The sequence below is a fragment of the Corapipo altera genome, unplaced genomic scaffold (genome assembly GCF_003945725.1).
Source record: "Corapipo altera isolate COAL_440 unplaced genomic scaffold, ASM394572v1 23, whole genome shotgun sequence".
In the NCBI taxonomy this organism is placed as follows: domain Eukaryota; kingdom Metazoa; phylum Chordata; class Aves; order Passeriformes; family Pipridae; genus Corapipo; species Corapipo altera.
In genome coordinates this window covers 10,938,418-10,956,207 of record NW_020884878.1, presented here as the reverse complement: position 1 = coordinate 10,956,207, position 17,790 = coordinate 10,938,418, and the positions used below count along the sequence as shown (strand labels likewise).

General features: G+C 43.6%; 3 protein-coding genes across 4 annotated transcripts; 2 read left to right on the top strand and 1 right to left on the bottom strand.

The window, feature by feature from the left end:
• The first annotated feature begins 64 nt into the window (after nt 1-64).
• Nucleotides 65-4,317, top strand: TMEM251 (transmembrane protein 251). 2 transcript variants are annotated; one of them, XM_027638221.1, is made up of 2 exons: nt 65-169; nt 2,181-4,317. In XM_027638221.1, exon 2 carries the CDS (start codon nt 2,197-2,199, stop codon nt 2,590-2,592), a length of 396 nt encoding a protein of 131 aa, XP_027494022.1. In that variant the 5' UTR covers nt 65-169; nt 2,181-2,196; the 3' UTR covers nt 2,593-4,317. The 2 variants fall into 2 exon arrangements, with proteins under 2 accessions (XP_027494022.1, XP_027494021.1); XM_027638220.1 differs by lacking the exon at nt 65-169 and adding an exon at nt 1,692-1,862.
• Nucleotides 4,318-6,647: 2,330 nt separating this feature from the next.
• Nucleotides 6,648-8,613, bottom strand: GON7 (GON7, KEOPS complex subunit). Its single transcript, XM_027637617.1, has 2 exons — nt 8,278-8,613; nt 6,648-8,195 (listed from the first exon to the last, which is right to left on the bottom strand). The coding sequence occupies exons 1-2, from the start codon at nt 8,495-8,497 to the stop codon at nt 8,065-8,067; spliced, it is 351 nt and encodes a 116-aa protein (XP_027493418.1). The 5' UTR covers nt 8,498-8,613; the 3' UTR covers nt 6,648-8,064.
• Nucleotides 8,614-8,635: 22 nt separating this feature from the next.
• UBR7 (ubiquitin protein ligase E3 component n-recognin 7 (putative)) lies at nt 8,636-17,763 on the top strand. The gene is made up of 11 exons (XM_027637616.1): nt 8,636-8,838; nt 8,989-9,122; nt 9,362-9,422; nt 10,528-10,623; nt 11,715-11,768; nt 12,929-13,034; nt 13,343-13,527; nt 14,087-14,218; nt 14,609-14,771; nt 15,618-15,679; nt 16,470-17,763. Exons 1-11 carry the CDS (start codon nt 8,671-8,673, stop codon nt 16,560-16,562), a joined length of 1,254 nt encoding a protein of 417 aa, XP_027493417.1. The 5' UTR covers nt 8,636-8,670; the 3' UTR covers nt 16,563-17,763.
• The last annotated feature ends 27 nt before the right edge of the window (nt 17,764-17,790 follow it).

The following is a 17,790-nucleotide window of genomic DNA, read 5'->3' as shown; positions in this document are numbered from 1 at the left end:
GCCTTTGGAGCGGGCCGGAAGTGGCGGCGGTGCCGGTGGGGGTGATGGCGGCGGGCGGGCAGCGGGGCGGGACCGCGGCACCCGCCGCCTCCCGGCGCCGCGGCGCGGGCTGAGGGGAGCGGGCCGCCCGCCGCCGCCCTCCCGCTCCCTCCTTCTCCGCCGGAGCAAGGTAAGGGGCTGCCGGCGCCGGGGAAGGACCTGTTGGCGGCGAGGCGCGTCTCACCTGGAGCAGCACGAGTCCTGCGGGCGGTGGAGGGAGGAGACCCCAGTGGGGGTGAACGGGTCCGGTAACCATCACGGGTTTCCCCAAAAGCTGCGAGTTACAATGGGGTCTGGAAACGGAGCGTAAGAATGAGAAAACTCCTGAGTGTTTCCTCCTTTGGTGTAACACGGAGCTAAGGCTTCTCTTCTGACCACTGCTCAAGGGCAGGATCAAAATCCGCGGCTGTTTACCTTCTTAAATCCGCTGCTGTTTTAATAGTGCTTGTGCTTTCAGTATGTAATTGCCTTCCGAAGATTTATTTTCTTCGAAGGCGACAACTCGTGAGCCAGCTTGGCAATGCCGAACTGCTGGAAAAAATATCCAGCGTGTTATTTGCTGCGTAAACGTGGACTCGGGGGTTCGAGTGTTACCCAGTAGATTAACAACTCCTTACACAAATTTTTCAGGTGTCCTACTAAAACTGTTGACTCAGTGTATCAAAGGGAAATAATGCAGTTAAGTTATATAGAAGGATCAGCTAAACAAGAAGTAGCGATCATAGACATAAGTTATGGTATTCTCAAGTATTTACTGTTCTTTCCCAGATGTTTAATATCCTTGTATGCGTGACCTGTTTTAGCCACCATGAACGCAGCAGTGTGAGGGCCGGAACAATTTCTCCAGGGCTGCCCTGACCAGATTCTGTAAGGTCAGGATTAAGGATACCCTTCACTTAGGTAAAACCAGGAAGCCTTTCAAGATTGCTAACCAAATAGTCGAGCTCAGAAAGGGTGATTTAGAAAGGGGTAGTGATTTTTTTTATCGCTTATGGTAAAAAATCTCATACTTCCGTGAATCGTCATTGTTCTGTATGCATAATTCATTCTTAAATATGTGTTTCTGCCTAATGTTTTAAGGCTTAATGCGTTCTCTTAAAACAGCTTTACATAGATGGATTTTACCCCTCTCTTAAAAAAGGTAGGAAAAGCAAAAGCCCAACAACCTGAAAAAGCCTGTTTGTTAGGGGAGCCCTGATCAGCTGCAGTGGTTCTCCCTGCCCTGAGCAAGGGCTGTTTTGAGGGAAAGAGGTGATGACTTTGTATGGAGGTACTTCAGCTAGTGTTTGTGACTGGATTGAAGAGTGTTTCCAGTCACCTAGATCCCATGCTACCAGCTGGAGATTTGAAGCAGCTAAAATTAGGCCCAGTAGTATCTGTGGTGCTCCAATAATTTGTGCTTTTCCTGAAAAGTGCCAGTGGAGGGGTGTCTGGTTTGTTCTGCACCGAGGCATTGAACAGTAGAGGTGTGCAGCTCCATTCCTCCAAGAAGGGCTGTGGCAACTGTCCACACAGGGACAGCAGGAATACAGTTAGGTGCAAGTAACATGCTTATAGTACCTTCATGTGTGCAAATACATACCTTTAGTACATATCTTCTGATGTTGAAATTGAAAACATATGGTTCATACATAGATAGGCACTCAGCTAGAGCTTAATACAACTGGACATTGCTACACCACAAAGAAGCAGTGATGCTCCTGTTACTGGCTGTCTAGCAGCACCTTTGTCTTGCAGACGTCAAAGAACTTTCCAAACTTAAATATTTATAGAAAATCTTGTGTTATCCCACCCTGCGTCTAGAGACACTGAGGGTAAATGGGGTAAGTAATCTATCCAATTGATGACTTTTGTTATGTTCACTCTGTCTTTTGACTGGGTATATCCTGACAGCCAGCAGGCCTTAGAGTAGCCAGAGCCATCAATAGAGCTCTGTGGGTCCTTACCATTAACCTGTCACTGGCAGATACTGTCATTTTCTATGAAGCAGAGAGAACCTGAGTCTTCAGAAATTGCTGTGTGTGCTGTTTAAACTAATGTGTAATGAAAAGTTATAGAAAGTTAAGTTACAAGAACCAAGGTTCATCTGTGTCTCCTCTTTCCCAAGCTGTACTAAATGTTTATGTCACCTTTTGTTCCAGGTGCAGAGCATGGAGAATGATGAACTTCCGCCAGAGGATGGGATGGATTGGTGTGGGGCTGTACTTGTTAGCAAGTGCTGCAGCTTTTTATTATGTCTTTGAAATCAATGAGACTTACAACAAACTAGCACTGGAGCACATTCAGCAACATCCGAAGGAGCCACAGGAAGGAACCACATGGACGCACTCCTTAAAAGTACGACTGCTATCCTTGCCTTTTTGGCTGTGGACTATAATATTTTTAATACCATATTTACAGATGTTCTTGTTTCTCTATTCCTGTACAAGAGCTGACCCCAAAACTGTTGGGTACTGCATCATTCCTATCTGCTTGGCTGTTATTTGCAATCGTCATCAAACATTTGTGAAGGCCTCTAATCAGATCAGTAGATTACAACTGATTGACACTTAGCTCAAGTTCTAGTTTCTCTTGCTGTTTTGAAGCAACTGCATATGCCTGATCTAATCACAAGACTGAAGTTCTGAGTGAAGGCCGGAAAGAGCCTTTTCTTTCAAACTGATAAGCAATGAAGAGAGTGACTGTTTTCTATTTAAAAAAAAAAAGTAACTATAAAGGTTTTTTAATTATGGGTCTATCAAGCAGCCAGAGTGGGAGAGCCCTGTGTGACATGTGATGGAAGTATTCCTCATTTTGCCTTAATGATGCAAAATCACAACACTCCATCTGAAACGCCCTGTGGGGAAACGAGTTTCTGGTCCACAACTTTACTCCTCTGTGCAAAAAAGTGATTTCCTATGTTTTCCCTTGGAGTAAAATCAATGAAAAGATGCTGCTTTTGTAGTAAATGTAAAAGGAAAAACATATGAGAATGTGATTATAAAAGCTGCACTTAACACAATTCTTTTTCTTTTTTCTTTTTGCTAAGTAATATCTCCATCAGTGCTGTTTTTAATGAATTTTTTAAAAATAAGTTCAGATATAAAACCAGGAAACAAAGAATAAAGTTTGTGCAAACATTTAAAGGAAAAAAGTACTGTTTTTCCTGTGGTAGCCTACTGTTTTTCAGTGACCACAACAGTGTAGTAAGTAGGCAGTGAGGAGTGGCATAAGCCTGGAGCTTGGTGCTTTAAGCTGTTTTCCTATGACATCAAAAACAGCTTATGCTGTACTTGGCCTGTAGTCTGCACAAAAATTCTTTTATGTTTTCTTCTATTATCTCACTTGATAAAATTGCTGACATTTATGACCATTCTAACTTCACTCCAGACATGATGCAAAACCATGTTCCGGGAGCACTGACATAATTAGGAAAGACTTTGAATTTGGGAAAGTTAACTGGTATTAGGTTGGAGAGATGCTAGAAACAGGTTGTAAGACAAGTAATCATGGTTCTTCTAGAAATTCAAAGAAGTAAGATACTTTCTTCTCGTTCTTGTAATGAATGCAAATTTCTTCTGTCACACTGAAATTTCGCTGAGATTTCTTGTCATAATTTCAACCTCTGTTTTTCATTGCTGTTTTGGCATAGCTTTTAAGTCTAACTGCTGTATTGTATATTTTGAATAAGAGTGAAATCTGTTCTTTCCTCTTGTCCCTTTTTACTTCTTAGAATAACTAAATCTTTGACCCAGCCATGATGGAAGTAACTTTACAAATATGGAAACAGTGCAAAATACACTCTTTAGAAGCAGTAGGCTCCAAAGAATTATGAGCTAAACTCCTCAATTATAATTTGAACTGTATGTGATTGTCCATACCCAGTCATCACAAATGATAATCCATTTCTGATTGCATTAAGGGAATCCTGGGAATATCAGCTTTCTCTCACTTTGGAAAGAGAACACTATTTTCAGTTTTGCTGTGTTTAAGCATGGCAGTTACAACACCTTAAACTTTCTGCTTGCATTTGGAGATGTTTTGAGACACTGGTTTCAATTGTCAGCATCAGTGCTTGGACCTGAAAACAATGTAGCCTTTACAAGAAGGTTTTGAGTTCTAAGTGCAATATGAAAAGGAGGGAGCTGCCATCTCAGTATGCTGGAGTAAGAGTAAATTATAAACTCTGATGAGTAGTTATTATCTTTGGAATCAGAGCTTTTAAGTTGTGTTGTTTTCCAACTTTTAAAATCACCATGCTATTTATCTATAAAATAAAAACTTTTCAAAGTTTATAAACAGAAGTCTGTTAATGCACGTGCATATCAAAGGCTTTTCTTTTTTGGTTTTGGTTTTCTTTTTTGCGTATGTTTGCTGCCAGACAGCAGTGCTGGCTGCCAGCTGCTGTAGCTGTCCTTCCCTCAGGATGTGTGTTTGGTTCATCTTTTTTGTGGTCCTTTTATGCTCTGTGCCCTTGTTGGTAGCATGGAGTTTTGGGACTGGCTGGATAAAACCAAATCCCTTTGTCATTTCTTCACCTATGTATAACAAAGAGATAACTCTGGCTGGACTGTTTCTAACTTGGTGCCATAGTTTTAATCTGAGCAGTTAATCTGTGTCCAAATGGAAATATTTAAAGAGTTATTTAAAGAATTAAAGAGGAAGCATAAAAAATAGAAAATGGTAGTAAGAACTGCCTAAGTTTCTGTTGTGCAAGCATGTGACCCTTAGCAAACTCATCAGCATGCCTGGTGGGATGAGCCAAGCTGTCTGGACGTGGAGCACGTGCTGAGCACAGTGGTGACTTACAGAAAGGTGGTTTGTGTTTGTAGACTTTTCCATCAGAAGCCTGGCTTTGGATTACAGGTGTTGGCAGTCATGAGCTTTTCAACTAACTACAGAAAGATACAAAATCTAATTCAAGTGTCTGTAAGGACTTGAGCTTGAAGTTAAAAGCAGCAGTGGAGAGAATTAGTTTAAACTATCAACATAGTATATAGGAATACTAGACAATAGGAGTAGGAGAAGAGCAAAGTTAGCTCTGCTGATGCTTCCAGCGCTTTTGGCACCAGGAGAACATCAAGAGATGAAGTCTTACTGACAGAGTAAGTAAAGACTATAAAAATTAATAAATTGGGTTTTATTGTAGTCTCTTAAAAAAAGAAGTAGTGAAATAACTTTAAGCTTAATTATTATGAAGACTTGTAGGTAGTGTCAATGCTAATTAGTTCTGAATCACAAAAGATAACTGCCTGTAACACAAATTGACATAATCTACAAGCTTTTGGGATAATCAAGCTCAAGTAAATTTTACAACCTCTTTAAAGACTACAGTACTTCTCAATTAGTTCTTGATCATAACTGGCAGATAATGGCACAAATATGTTTCTAGGGCAGTGGCATTAATCTAGTATAAGATTAGCTTATGCTAGAACTTGCTTATACAAATCTATTTAGTTGTTTTCACTGACTAGGCAGCAAAGATGAATTGCTGTAACTTTCACTTGGGGTGGGAAAGCTATTTTTACTCATAGTCTTGACTGAAAATGAGTTACCTTAAACCTGATCTTGAAGAGCTTCCTACAGCAGAAGCTGGAATAATAGAAGCAGTAACAATGTCCTCAGAAGATTGCTAAACTCTACTAGCTTAGTAATCATCCATAATTTCTGCCAACAAAGTGAGCAGTTGTAGCACAAGGGTGATTTATACTCATCTGTGCGCCACCTACCCTGGATTTCTTTTTATTGCATTTTGTCTCAAGATAAAGCATTGGCAGACTGCTTGACCTTCACCTAGGCAGTCTCAGTTTCTTTAGCTGCTTGACCTTCACCTGACAGTGCCTTCCTGTCTGCCACGTATGTGTTTGTGAGTGCTACTGAGCCTGTTCTTCACTTCCTGCCATGGGGGAGCAGGTCTAATGAAGAGCATAGCATCAGGCTGCAGCCCTTCAAACTTGGGACCGAAGTAAGTTGCAATAAATATGTTCCTTTTAACATGTCTCTTCCAGCAGCAAAGTAAAACTGCAAGCTTGGTTTTTAATTAAAAATATAAAGATTGACTTATCCTTAGAACAAAACTTTCCAGTTTGTGCAGGATACCGATTAACTCCCCATATTTTCTCTTGCCTAACATTAAACGTTGCTTTTCAGCCCTCCCACAGTTCAAACCATTGCTGGGGTGTTAAGTCTGCAGGGGGGACAAGGAAAGAACAGGGAAAATGCTGCTCTCAGATGTAGCTGTACAACAAGCTTCCAAAGCTGCAGAAGAGAGCTCATAAAAGATGAGGCTATTTTTTTGTACTAAACGTTGCCTTTGCCATTTTGATAAGCCACTTCCTGCAATAAATTATCTACCCCACAACACTTTAAGCATTTTATCATTTTAAGATTTTGCAGCTTGACAAAAAATCAGAATTAATTTGTGTAATACTCTCTCACCCTAGGTCCTCAGCAACTAAACCTCCCTAGTCTTCCGAGTTGGTCTTTTCTCCTTAGATATGACTCTGTCCTATCTGCCAATAAAATACCTTCTCAGAATAAGAGTACATAAAGATGTCAATGATACGTTTACTGGACCTCATTTCTGACTCCCCTCCTCCCACCATTTCAAATGAATGCAGACAATTTTGTCCTCATAAAAATTATTAATTTATTCCCATATTTTGTCCTCTGTATACAAGTCCCAAGATTTGCTCACTTTCCATAATACATAAAAAAATTATGTCAGCAGAACACATGAAAATTAGGCCCCAAAATGTTTTTCCTGCTATTAAGTCAGGCAGTTAACTTCTGCGAGAGAAGACTCAGTCTGTGGACTGACTATCAGGAGTGTTTTATACCTGTTCACAGAAGCATGCTCCAAACAAAAACTAGGAACTAAAACAGCATTGACAACTTGCCCCTTGCAAGAAGATTGTTACACTAATGACATTCTGCATGCTGCATTATCATTAAAAAAAGATCATGCTGCTTAGCAGAGGGATTGGGTTATGCTGATTCATACAGCCAAGAACTGTTATGCATAATGTACTCACAGGTGTTGCTCAAGTATTTAGACCTTCTCCTCCTCTAAAATAAACTACAGCAACCAGTGTAGAACGCCACTACATTTCCCTTAGTTTTATGTCCAATTTTGGTTTTAGAAAGCATTTCAGAAAAATCATTCTGCTTTCTTTTTTCTTGGTTTTAGGTAATGTTGGGAGTTCTGCATTAGGAGAATATTAAGATGTGATGTTCCCTTGACTTAGCTACCAAATGAGCTTAAAAATCAACCTGGGTAAAACTCAGTGATGGAAGTAAGTATATAAAGATTGAATGCTGCATGAAAAAAAGAGGGAGGGAAAAAAGCTATTTGGAGAAATCAGGCTTAGGACAAACAGTGGTTTTTGACTTGTGGAATATTAATGATCAAAGTCACACTGACTTGTCATTTCCTGGCCGATATGAAACCTGAATTTTTGAAACCAAGATTCCCAAGTCTTTCAATCTACTTTGTCTGACTTCTTCCAGGAAAATATTTGATTGATGGGTGACTAAGCCTTTCAGGTAGGCAAAAATAATCTTCCATTGTACAGGAATAGATAGAGTCCTACACGTTTTTTAATTTCGATACTGTAGTGGCCATATATTGCTTTCTCTCCATGCAAATCCTCTTGTACCATTTTAAGCTCATATCTGACAAAATAACTTTCCAGACTTTATTGCTTTGTTTTAAAAGTTAAGGTCACATGAAGAAATACTGTGATATGGAAGAAGTCGATAAAAACATGTAGCAATCAGACTTTTAAGAAAAGTTTTGTATTTGTCAACTAGTTTGCTAAAAAGTACTGTCAGTGTAACACTGTCACCACATAAACAACACGCTGCTCACGCCCAGGCGCATCCTTTCCATAAGGCTTCTGTATCCCAGTGTTGGGATGGGCGTTTCGGTGTTAAAACAGGAGCAGCAGCGCCGTAGGAGCCGTCCGGGCACCGGGCCCGGGGCACTTACAGTGGGTTCAGCGGAGCGGGGCTGTCTAAGCGCACACCCGCCGCACAGCGCCGCCCTCACGGCTGCTGCACCTTCGTCCGCTTCGGGGGCGGGTCATCGCCGCTCGCCGCCGTGTCCACGTTGTTTTCGTCCTCGCCTTCATCCTCTTCGTCGTCGTCCTCCTCCTCGTCGTCATCCCCGAGAGCACCTGCCAGGGTTGTAGCGGGTGAGTGGCGGGCGGTGTCCCGTGTCCGGCGGAGCGCCCCGGCCGCGCCCGCCCCGCCACTCACCGCGCCGCGCGCCGCCCGCCGCCTCCCGCTCCTCCTGCACCAGCGGCGCAAGCAGCTCCACCACCCGCTCCTGCAGCTCGGACAGGGCCCCTCGCAGCCCGCGCAGCTGCGCGGCCTCGCCCCCCTCCGCCGCCGGGTACGGCACTCGCACCGTCCGCGTCCGCCCGTCGCGGCCGCGCAGCTCCGCCACCAGCTCGGTGCCGGCCGCCGGCTCCGCCATTGCCGCCCCTCCGCTCACGTGCCGGGCCCGCCCCGCCTCGCCGGTCACGTGCCCGCCGCGCGCCCGGCCCCGGTCACGTGGGGCGCGCGCTATTCCGCTTCCGCCGTGGCGCCCCCTGGCGCCTCCCCGCGCCCGCGTTTCCCGCCGCGCTTCGCGGCCCGCGCAGCCCGGACATGGAGGCGGCGGCTCCCGAGGGCGCCGAGCCGGGCAGCGGCGGCGGCAGCGGCGCCGAGGAGCCCGTGGTGTCCCTGGCGGAGGTGCTGGCGGAGAACGAGGAGCTGGAGAAGGAAGCGCGGGCCGTGCTGGGGGGCAGCGACCACGAGCGCTGCAGCTACTCACAGGTGGGGGCGGGGCCGGGGGGGCCGCGGGCTGGGGGAGTGGGCGGGGCCGGGGCGGGGTGGGGCAGAGGGGCGGGGGTGCGGGGCGGGGCTGTCCCTCCCCTCTCCCCCGGGCGCCCCCTCAATCCCGCGGGCGGTCGGTGTCTCCCGCAGGGCGCGGTGAAGCGGCAGGCGCTGTACGCCTGCAGCACCTGCACGCCGCCCGGCGCGGAGCCGGCGGGGATCTGCCTGGCCTGCAGCTACGAGTGCCACGGCACGCACCGGCTCTTCGAGCTGTACACGAAGAGGTACGGACGGGACGGGACGGGACGGGACGGGGGTGAAGGGAGAGGGGCGGGGCTCGCGTGCCGGCGGCGGGAAGCGCGCGCGCTGCGGAGGCGGGGGGGAGCACGCGCCCCCTCAGGCGCCGGCGGGTCCCTCACAGCTCCCGTGGCTCCCAGTAAACTCCTGGGAATTGTTATGAACACAAAACCCAGTGCGTTCTCGGTTAATAAACCCCCCTGAAACACTGCGTTTTTCTTTCCAGGAATTTCCGCTGTGACTGTGGGAATAGCAAGTTCAAGAATCTGCAGTGCAAGTTACTCCCGGTGAGTTCAGGCGGGTTTTCAGACGTTTAGAGTCAAAATAACACACTCCTGGGAGGCTGGTGCCTCGCCTCAGCCGGAGCTGACTCATGCGACGCCTCCCACCTTCCTAGCAAGTTAAGAGAGGAGGGAGTATTACAGCAGGAGATAAAACTGTTGAGGGACCAAAGGGAAATGTTGGGAGGAGAGGGAACGTTTGGTCCTTGTCATCCATGAATGCAGCAATTGCTGCGCTGCCAGCAGCATGTTGAGGTGTCTGCACTAATATATCTCATTAGTTTTAAGCTGGGTTCAGAGGAATCTTTCGGGCTGCAGTTTTGCAGTTGCATTAAGGAGATTTAAGGCTGTGCTGCTGTCAAAGGGACAGTTTCCTTTCCTTCTTTGTGGTGGCATTAGTGCCCTAATATTTTCTGACAGGTTGTCACCAGAGCCTACTGATGTTTTTTGCTGTATTAAGGTGCCTACGCTTTCATACTTGGTGGGTGTTTTGAACTTGTCAGGTAGCTGGTAATCTGTGAAGCAGTAACAGGACGCTGCTTAGCTTGCCTGCAGTGTTGCTCCCAGGATAATAACAGTCCAAATGTAGAAACAGTCAGTGGTTTTGTGTATGTCCGTTTTATTCTGGGAGAACTGGGAGGGATCCAGAGCTAGTCAGCTAAGCTGCAGTGCAGTGATCCCTGCAGAGACAGGTGTGACAAGTTTAACATGTTACCGTTTATCATTTAAATGAATCCATTTAGTGAAATGGATCAAGTGGTTTTTCCTTCTGCATCAGTCTAGTGCAAAATCAGCTGTACAGGTTAAGTGAACTTCAGCATTTGTCCATTAATGTCTGGCAGCACAGTTGCCATTTGTTACAAAGGTGGGCAGACTGTTTCTCCTCTTTGCTTTTCAACTTAAGCATTCCTCACATGCCCTATTTGTTGCTCACTTTACAGTACAGGTGTCTGGATAATATGTTTCTTCTTGGATATTCAGGCTGATGAATGTAATGATTGCTTTTAGGAATTAAGATGGAACAGAAATTGTTTTTTTCCAGATTATGCATATTTTCTGTCTTTTGTTTTTCACTGCATTGTCTATTAAGACACTTCTTCCTTCCTCCCAGGAAAAGGCCAAGGTGAATGCAGGAAACAAATATAATGACAATTTCTACGGATTATACTGTACTTGTAAAAGACCTTATCCTGATCCTGAAGATGAGGTAAGAAATACAAAACACAGTAGCAGTCGTATATAGATGGTATTTATGCAAGATATTGTATAAAGAGTGGTCACTGAGCTGCTTTGTAAGGAAGATCCCACTTTAAGAAATCTTAAGTTCCATATTGGTTGTCATGTGCTGTATAAAGGTAATTAATTCTTTTTTTTTTAATGGTAAAATATGTATATGCCTTAAAGGCAGATGAGGAGGACAAACCATCATTTGGACAAAGTGGTGCTGCAGTTCTCTGCTTTCCCCTCTGGAGTTGTAGAGTTCTCTCAGGGGATGGGTTCCTCATTGTCTTGAGGAACATGTGAGTGCAGAATAAGCACATTGCACGTGCTAGGAGAGACCAGAACCTGCTTCTGGTGCCTGCAGCTGGGCTGGGGAGAGTCTGTCTTGTAGCACTGGCTTTAGCTTCCCTTTACAGTAGCCACAACATTTTTTGTCTGTTTGAAGTACTAAAACACAGCACTGGGTTTGCACATGCTGTTTGCAGTCAGAGAAGTCAGGTGTTTTAAAGAATAAGGAAGGCACAAGTCTTTCACTTATGAACAAAAGTATTTTATAAGCTCACCTCTGTGAAGTGCACAGATAGCTAAACATCTCTGAAGAGGTCGTTCATTAATAATTGTTTCATAACAAAGCAGTTTGTACTGTGCTGCATCATGACCAGTTAAGTTCAGATTCTGGCATTCCTATACAGTCCTGATGACTTCATGAGTATCAGGATCTTCCTTCTGTTGAGCTGCCTGTTCATGCATTTCTGTTTACAGGAAGAAAGGTAACAGCAACGTATTAACTTTTATCAGCTCTTTGTGTGAGAAGGTCTTGCCCTGCTGGGAAAACAGATTTTGTAATAATAAGTGGGAATTTCCTCAGCCTTATTAATATGACATGTGACATGAGCTGTTGAACCTGGGGGAAGCAAACTGACTGGTGAAGCACTAACTGCTTATTAATGGCAGCTCCCTGTGGGGAGTGAAGAGGGAAATGCAATTCACCCGAGCAGACTTTATATAATACTGCAGTTTGAGGCTTGTGAAAGTTTGAGGCTGCTATTAATGCTAATTATATGACTGTTCATCTAGATTCCAGATGAGATGATCCAATGCATAGTTTGTGAAGACTGGTTCCATGGAAGGGTAAGGAAACCAAAAATAGCAGAATTGCCATTTGCACAGAAATGAGTTAGTGCTGGTTAGTTTTGTGTGGTTGTTTTTACTTGGGAAGTTTGCTGTGGTTCTCAAAACACAGAGTATTACGTGAGTTTTAAGGTATTTGTTTTCATCCTATGCAAAGGAACATTGAAAGTCTAATCTTGCACTGCTGTCCAGTCCAGAAACACTAGGAAGAGTCCTACCTTTTTGAAGGTTACCACTTTGAAATAAATTAATAGTTTTGTAGCTGTCTCTTTAATTGGAAAACTCAGATCAGTACAGTCGATGAGGAAAAGATTCTTACTGAGGCACACCATTATCAACTACCTGAATAGTTCTTCATTCAAAATAATGCCTTTTAAACTTCTAATTCATTTAAGTAGCGAGGAACAGACTGTGCTGTTTGTTCCTGATTTGGAATTTTGGGAAAATGTTTTAAAAGCAGCCCAGCACTGTGGTGAGTGTCCTACTTAATGGGTAAGCAGTAAGAATTCAGCCTCTTGTGCCTCGAAGGGCACGAGTGATATTTCATGTTTGAAGTTGCAAGATCAAAGAATAGTAAAAAAAGATGATTGGCTTCAGTTATGTGTTCTGTAGATAAACTGTTGGATTCTTTTGTGTAAGTGTGGGAATGAAGACTCTTGTGCTGCACACTGTGAACTTTAAAGGAATGCTTTTAAAAAGAAAGCCACTTTTGATTGCCCAAATAGTTCTCACCAGTTTATGGAGAGCTTTGGGAGCTAATTCTTGAATTACGTATGTTATCAGTATGAAGACTTTACAATCTTTTACATGTAAGGAAGGAATTGTAAAAAGTCATTTAAGAGTTGAAATGTGCAGTGTGCAAGAGCTGTCTTCACCTTTCCTATGTTTGGGACAGTTTAGCAGAATATTATTTAGAAATGAGATTTCTGGGTATGTGGAAGGCATGAAAGAGTGTAGACAGAGTTATTTGAGTTTTTCCTGGAATTTTTTATCAGCTCTTTCCAGTCTTCACATTGTTCTAATAGTCATTGTAGAAAGTTAGGGAAAGTGTTTGCTTGTTCTGAAAATGTGATGGCAGATGATGTTTTCCTTCCTCTAAACCTGGAGTTGTCTATTAATTTGCAGCAGATGTTTCACTACTGTGTGCTTGTTCCTGACAGCATCTTGGTGCAGTTCCCCCTGAAAGTGGAGACTTCCATGAAATGGTGTGCCAGGCCTGCATGAAGCATTGCCATTTCCTGTGGGCTTATGCATCACAGTTAGCAGGTAAAGCAAATCAGATCTTAAACTGTGATACCCTCTTCCCTCTCCTAGGGCTTCCCAGATTTTGGGAAGCAGAGTAGTTTAGAATGGGGTGTGAGAGCTGAAGGAGACTATGGTGAAAGAAGGAGCAGTTTCTTTCTATACCTCGGTGACTGTGTGTTTGGACAGCTTAGAGTGTATCCAGGACCTTGCAGTGTATGAGGGGATCTAGGTGCTCTCCAGCACCGCACTGTGAAGCAGAGAGAACATCTGTGGTGGCCTGTATGTTGTCTGGCACAGTATTTTCACTTATGTGGGTACATGTCTTCCAGTTCCTCCTTTGACCAAAGTGAACTCTCTTGAAGATGAAAGGATTGTCCTGAAGATTGAGGAAAGTGAAGAGCAGAAAAAAGAAATAAAAAAAGAAAGTGGAGTGGAACACCAAGACTCAAAGGAGGAAAAGCAAACGGAACAGTTTAATGAACCATCCACCAGCTCTGGGTCTGCCTGTCCCGAGGTAGAGTGTACCTTCTTTTCTGACCTGCACAGCTTCCTACTGCTGATAGGTGAGGTGAAGCCCACCTCACTGTGCACAGGCTCAGGGAAGGGGTGAATGCATCCAGTCTGTTCCCGTGTTCCTCTTCAGTCACTGACACTTCAGACGCGCAGTCTCTGTGGAGCACAGTGTAGGATGTGGGACAGGGCTGTCCAAGGATGTGGTGTCTGTTTGCAGATGGGTTAGATCTGTCCCTTCTTGTCAGCCAGCTGGCCTGGACACTGAGGGGACTTCTGTTATTACACAGGGGTATTATGTGTTGTAACTGCACTTGTGTGATGGTCCAGCTCTGAGTTCTTAAACACTTACAGCTATTGCAGGAAATTTCTACAGAAATTTCTAGTGGAAATTGCTAAAACCACATCAGAATCCTCATGTGGATGGTAATACAGGTTTTTTATAAAAATAAATGTCTTTGAGACAAAAGAAAAATCTTGCCTAAGGAAATGGACATGCCAGAAAGAACGGAGTGTCTTCGAAGTGATGTTACAGGGTGCTGAACAGTCTCATTTTAATTCAGGTAGTTACTAAGAGTGAGGAACCAGTCTGCAAGCTGAAGGAGCTCCAAAGTAAGCCATTCTTGAAAAAAGATACTGCTACCTTTTGGCCATCAAACTGGAGGAGCAAATTATGCACCTGTGAAGACTGTTTGGTATGTATGCTCTCTTCATTACCATCACTGATCTGGGAGAGGCAGGGAGGAGCTCCTAGAGAATCTTTGGAGAGCTTTAGGTAAAATCTGTGTAAATGTTCTTACTCTGCATATAAACACTGAAAAACCCCTTCACCCCACATAAAAATCCACATTGATTCCTGTGAATTAATATAGCACAAAGGAGCTTCTAAACGTTTGTATTTTCTTTGTTGCTTAAATCTAGGATTGCTTTGGAAGTCGGTATGGGGAAATGTCTGAAATGCTGGATACAAATTTACCTGATAATTGCTGTTCTTTGTGACCTTGGAACACAAAAAGGATTGGGGGAGAGCATCTCCCATCTGAGAAGTTTTGTCACGTAAAAGTAAATTTTACTTTATTCTCCAGAAAATGTATTCAGACCTTGAAGTCCAGTTCCTGACAGACGAATGTGACACTGTCTTGGCTTATGAAAATAAAGGTACCAGTGACCAAGAGACGGAGAGAAGAGATCCTTTAATGGACACCCTTAACAGCATGAACAGAGTTCAGCAAGTGGAACTCATCTGTGGTAAATACAACTTCATTTTTAGAATATGCCTTAACACTTTAACTGAACAGCTTCCCACAAGACATTAGTATCAGGTATTGCAGTGTAGTGTCAAAACTATTTTTGAAGTAACATGCAGACGACTGACAGGTTGCACACCTCAGCCAGGATTACTCTGGAGAAGTTGGTCCTCTCTGGCCCTTTCTTACAACTTCAGCTTAGAGTGAGACACTAGATGGTGTGCGAACCTTCACCCAGTTTAACATCTTAGGTACTGTATTGATTGTAATGTATTTAATGTGTATATTTAACATTAATTTGCACTTATGCTGTCTGGCTTATTTATCTTACCCTGTTCTGCTGTTTGGCAGTCTCCTGTCTGGAGAGTGCCAGTCAGGTGTCCCCTGCAGCTCTGCTGCAGAGAATATTGACAAAGCATTGCTGAGGTATTTTATACCTGGAGCTGTGTTTCCCTCTTGGGTGAGGGCTCTGCACTCTGGAGAGGACAGCTGGCCAATCCCGAGTTACAGGCTGGAACTTTCTGCCATGACCCACACTGGCTTTTGCAGTGTCTTTTAATTAATTGTACTGATTCATTCACTGAACTCTATACATTGCTCTGAAATCAACACAAACAGATATTCCACTGCATAGGTTAGTCTCATAAATTATTAGGCTTCTCATGTTTACCTGAACTCGTCTTTTTAATTATTATTAATTATAATCCAGTTCAAGCCTAGATTTGTCTGAAATAAACCTAATGAATGACAAGGAGTAGAACAAATTGTCTGCTTGAGCCAGTGTTAAACTAAAACTGGATATCTTACTTTTTTTTTTATTTTTCTTTGCTTTTGCTGTGCCATTCAGAATACAATGATTTAAAGACGGAACTGACAGACTATCTCAGGAGGTTTGCAGATGAGGGAACGGTAAGGGGCAACTTCCAGAATTTGTTTGCCAGAAAATGTGTTTTAAAGAATTGTTGAGGGCTGGGTGCTGAATACTATGATGCTGTGTTGTAATATTTTTTCCTGTCTCTTGGAGTTGCTGGTGCTGCAGTAGAAATTAGAAATTCCTGATTTCACTGGAATTTAACAGTTATATTTCCTTAATGGCGTTGCTGAGAGGTAATGGGGACTTTACAGAAATCTGTTTGCAAAGTACTAAGAGCAGTTCTTACATTTAAAGGAAACTTCTGTTATTCTAGTAGAAGTATTCAGGGAGAAAAAGCTCTTAAATTTTCTGGTTTTTCTTAGATTGAATTTAAACCCTTAGAAGAATAAAGACTACCTATGATTGTCAGTCTTGTCAGTTGTTTTCCTGCAGGAATGCACCTGCTATTATTCATTAACACTTGCATTTTGGTGGCAGATTTGCTGTATTGCCATTCATAGTTACATAGGAATGAGACTGAAGTGAGCTAATGAAGATCTTTCTTTGTGTTAAATTTTCTTATGGTAAAAACAAGAGGTCAAAGTACCAGTGGGAGCTTTGCTCCATGTGTTTGTTCTGCCTTAGGGGAACTCGTTTCCCTGTTTGTATTCTCTGTAGTAGAATTTGGGCATTAATCGTCTCCTTTGGGTGCAACAGAAGGTGTATCAGAGAAACTGCAGGATATTTGCTTTTCTGTGCTTTGTGTATTGCATGTGGGGATAAAAACCGGGATCCTTCAATTGAGCTCTTGCACCACACCAAAACTTGGGTTTCATGCTCTTCTAGGTGGTTAAAAGAGAAGACATTCAGCACTTCTTTGAAGAATTCCAGTCACGGAAAAGGCGACGGACTAACAGGATGCAGTACTACTGTAGTTAGACTGAGAGGGTTTGGGTCTGAAAGGACCACTGGGAAAACAATATTCACTGGCAAACAGAAGAGGCATCTTCAGTATCTCAGTATATCAGCTTCTCATCAAAATCCAGCTGTCCAAGAAACATCTTCATTTTGTCTCCTACTTTATTTGTAGCAACTAAAACACGTTCTTAACAGGTTCTTACCGTTGCAGTTAGAGGGATTTTGGTACCGATCAACTTTGCATTCCCCCAAAAGCCAGCCTTGTCTCCAGGGAGAGTTGGCTTGTTACCAGAACAGTGTGTCACTGTTTGTTCCCCGTAGCCTTTCACCCTTTAGCCTCCTGTCAGTGCCTAGAGCTGTAGGCTGTGCTAAACCCACGTGGGCTCTGCCTGCCCTGCCCTCCCCTCTCTGCAGTGCAGGGAACGAGCTCCTTGTTTTCCTGCTGTAAATGGCTCTGTCTCGCCCTTTGGGGTGCAGCAGTTCTGGCCAGGGCTCCCTGCACCCAGGAGGTGTCTGTTCCTGTGCAGGGCTCATGGCTTCTCAGTGGCTGGAGCGGACACAGTTGTGGCTGTGGGTGACCCACGGGTCCCTCCAGGGCAGCCAAACCACTGTCACTGCTGCCTGCTCGCTCACCGCTGGGGAAGCACTCCCTGGGCAGGTCAGAAATGGGGAATCAGAGGTTAGGCTTGATGCAACAGAATGTTCTATCTGGTTTTATACATTAAAAAATCTGTTTCTAATATTGTACAGTGATGTTTTACATGAAAAAAATTGTCACATGATGTCAATTCACTTATTAGAATATAAACAATATCTAGGAGGAGGTACTGAATTACAAACTAAGCATGGGGGGTTTGTTATAGGACTTGTAATGTGCTTTGATTTCAAAAACTAGCCTACAGCAAATTATTCTACTTCATAAATGTTGCTGAAAACCCTGAAGCATCCTGATATTTTGCTACAGTATGAAACATGGTCTTTTTATAACCACTGTGATAAGCATGGGAGATGTTTCACTGACTTTTAAGACTCTACACTTAGCCGCAATTAAGAATTGACTTTTTGTAATTTTTGGAGCCTAATGTAGTTTTTAGTTTTCTTTACCTTCAGCCCCCAAAACATACATTAAAGTTCTAGTTTTTGAGGATTTCTATACCATGGGGTACTATTCTGCTTCTGTGTTAATGATTTTTGAGAACAAAGACCTTTATCATTCTCACTATTAACTGTTTCTGACCACTTTATTTAC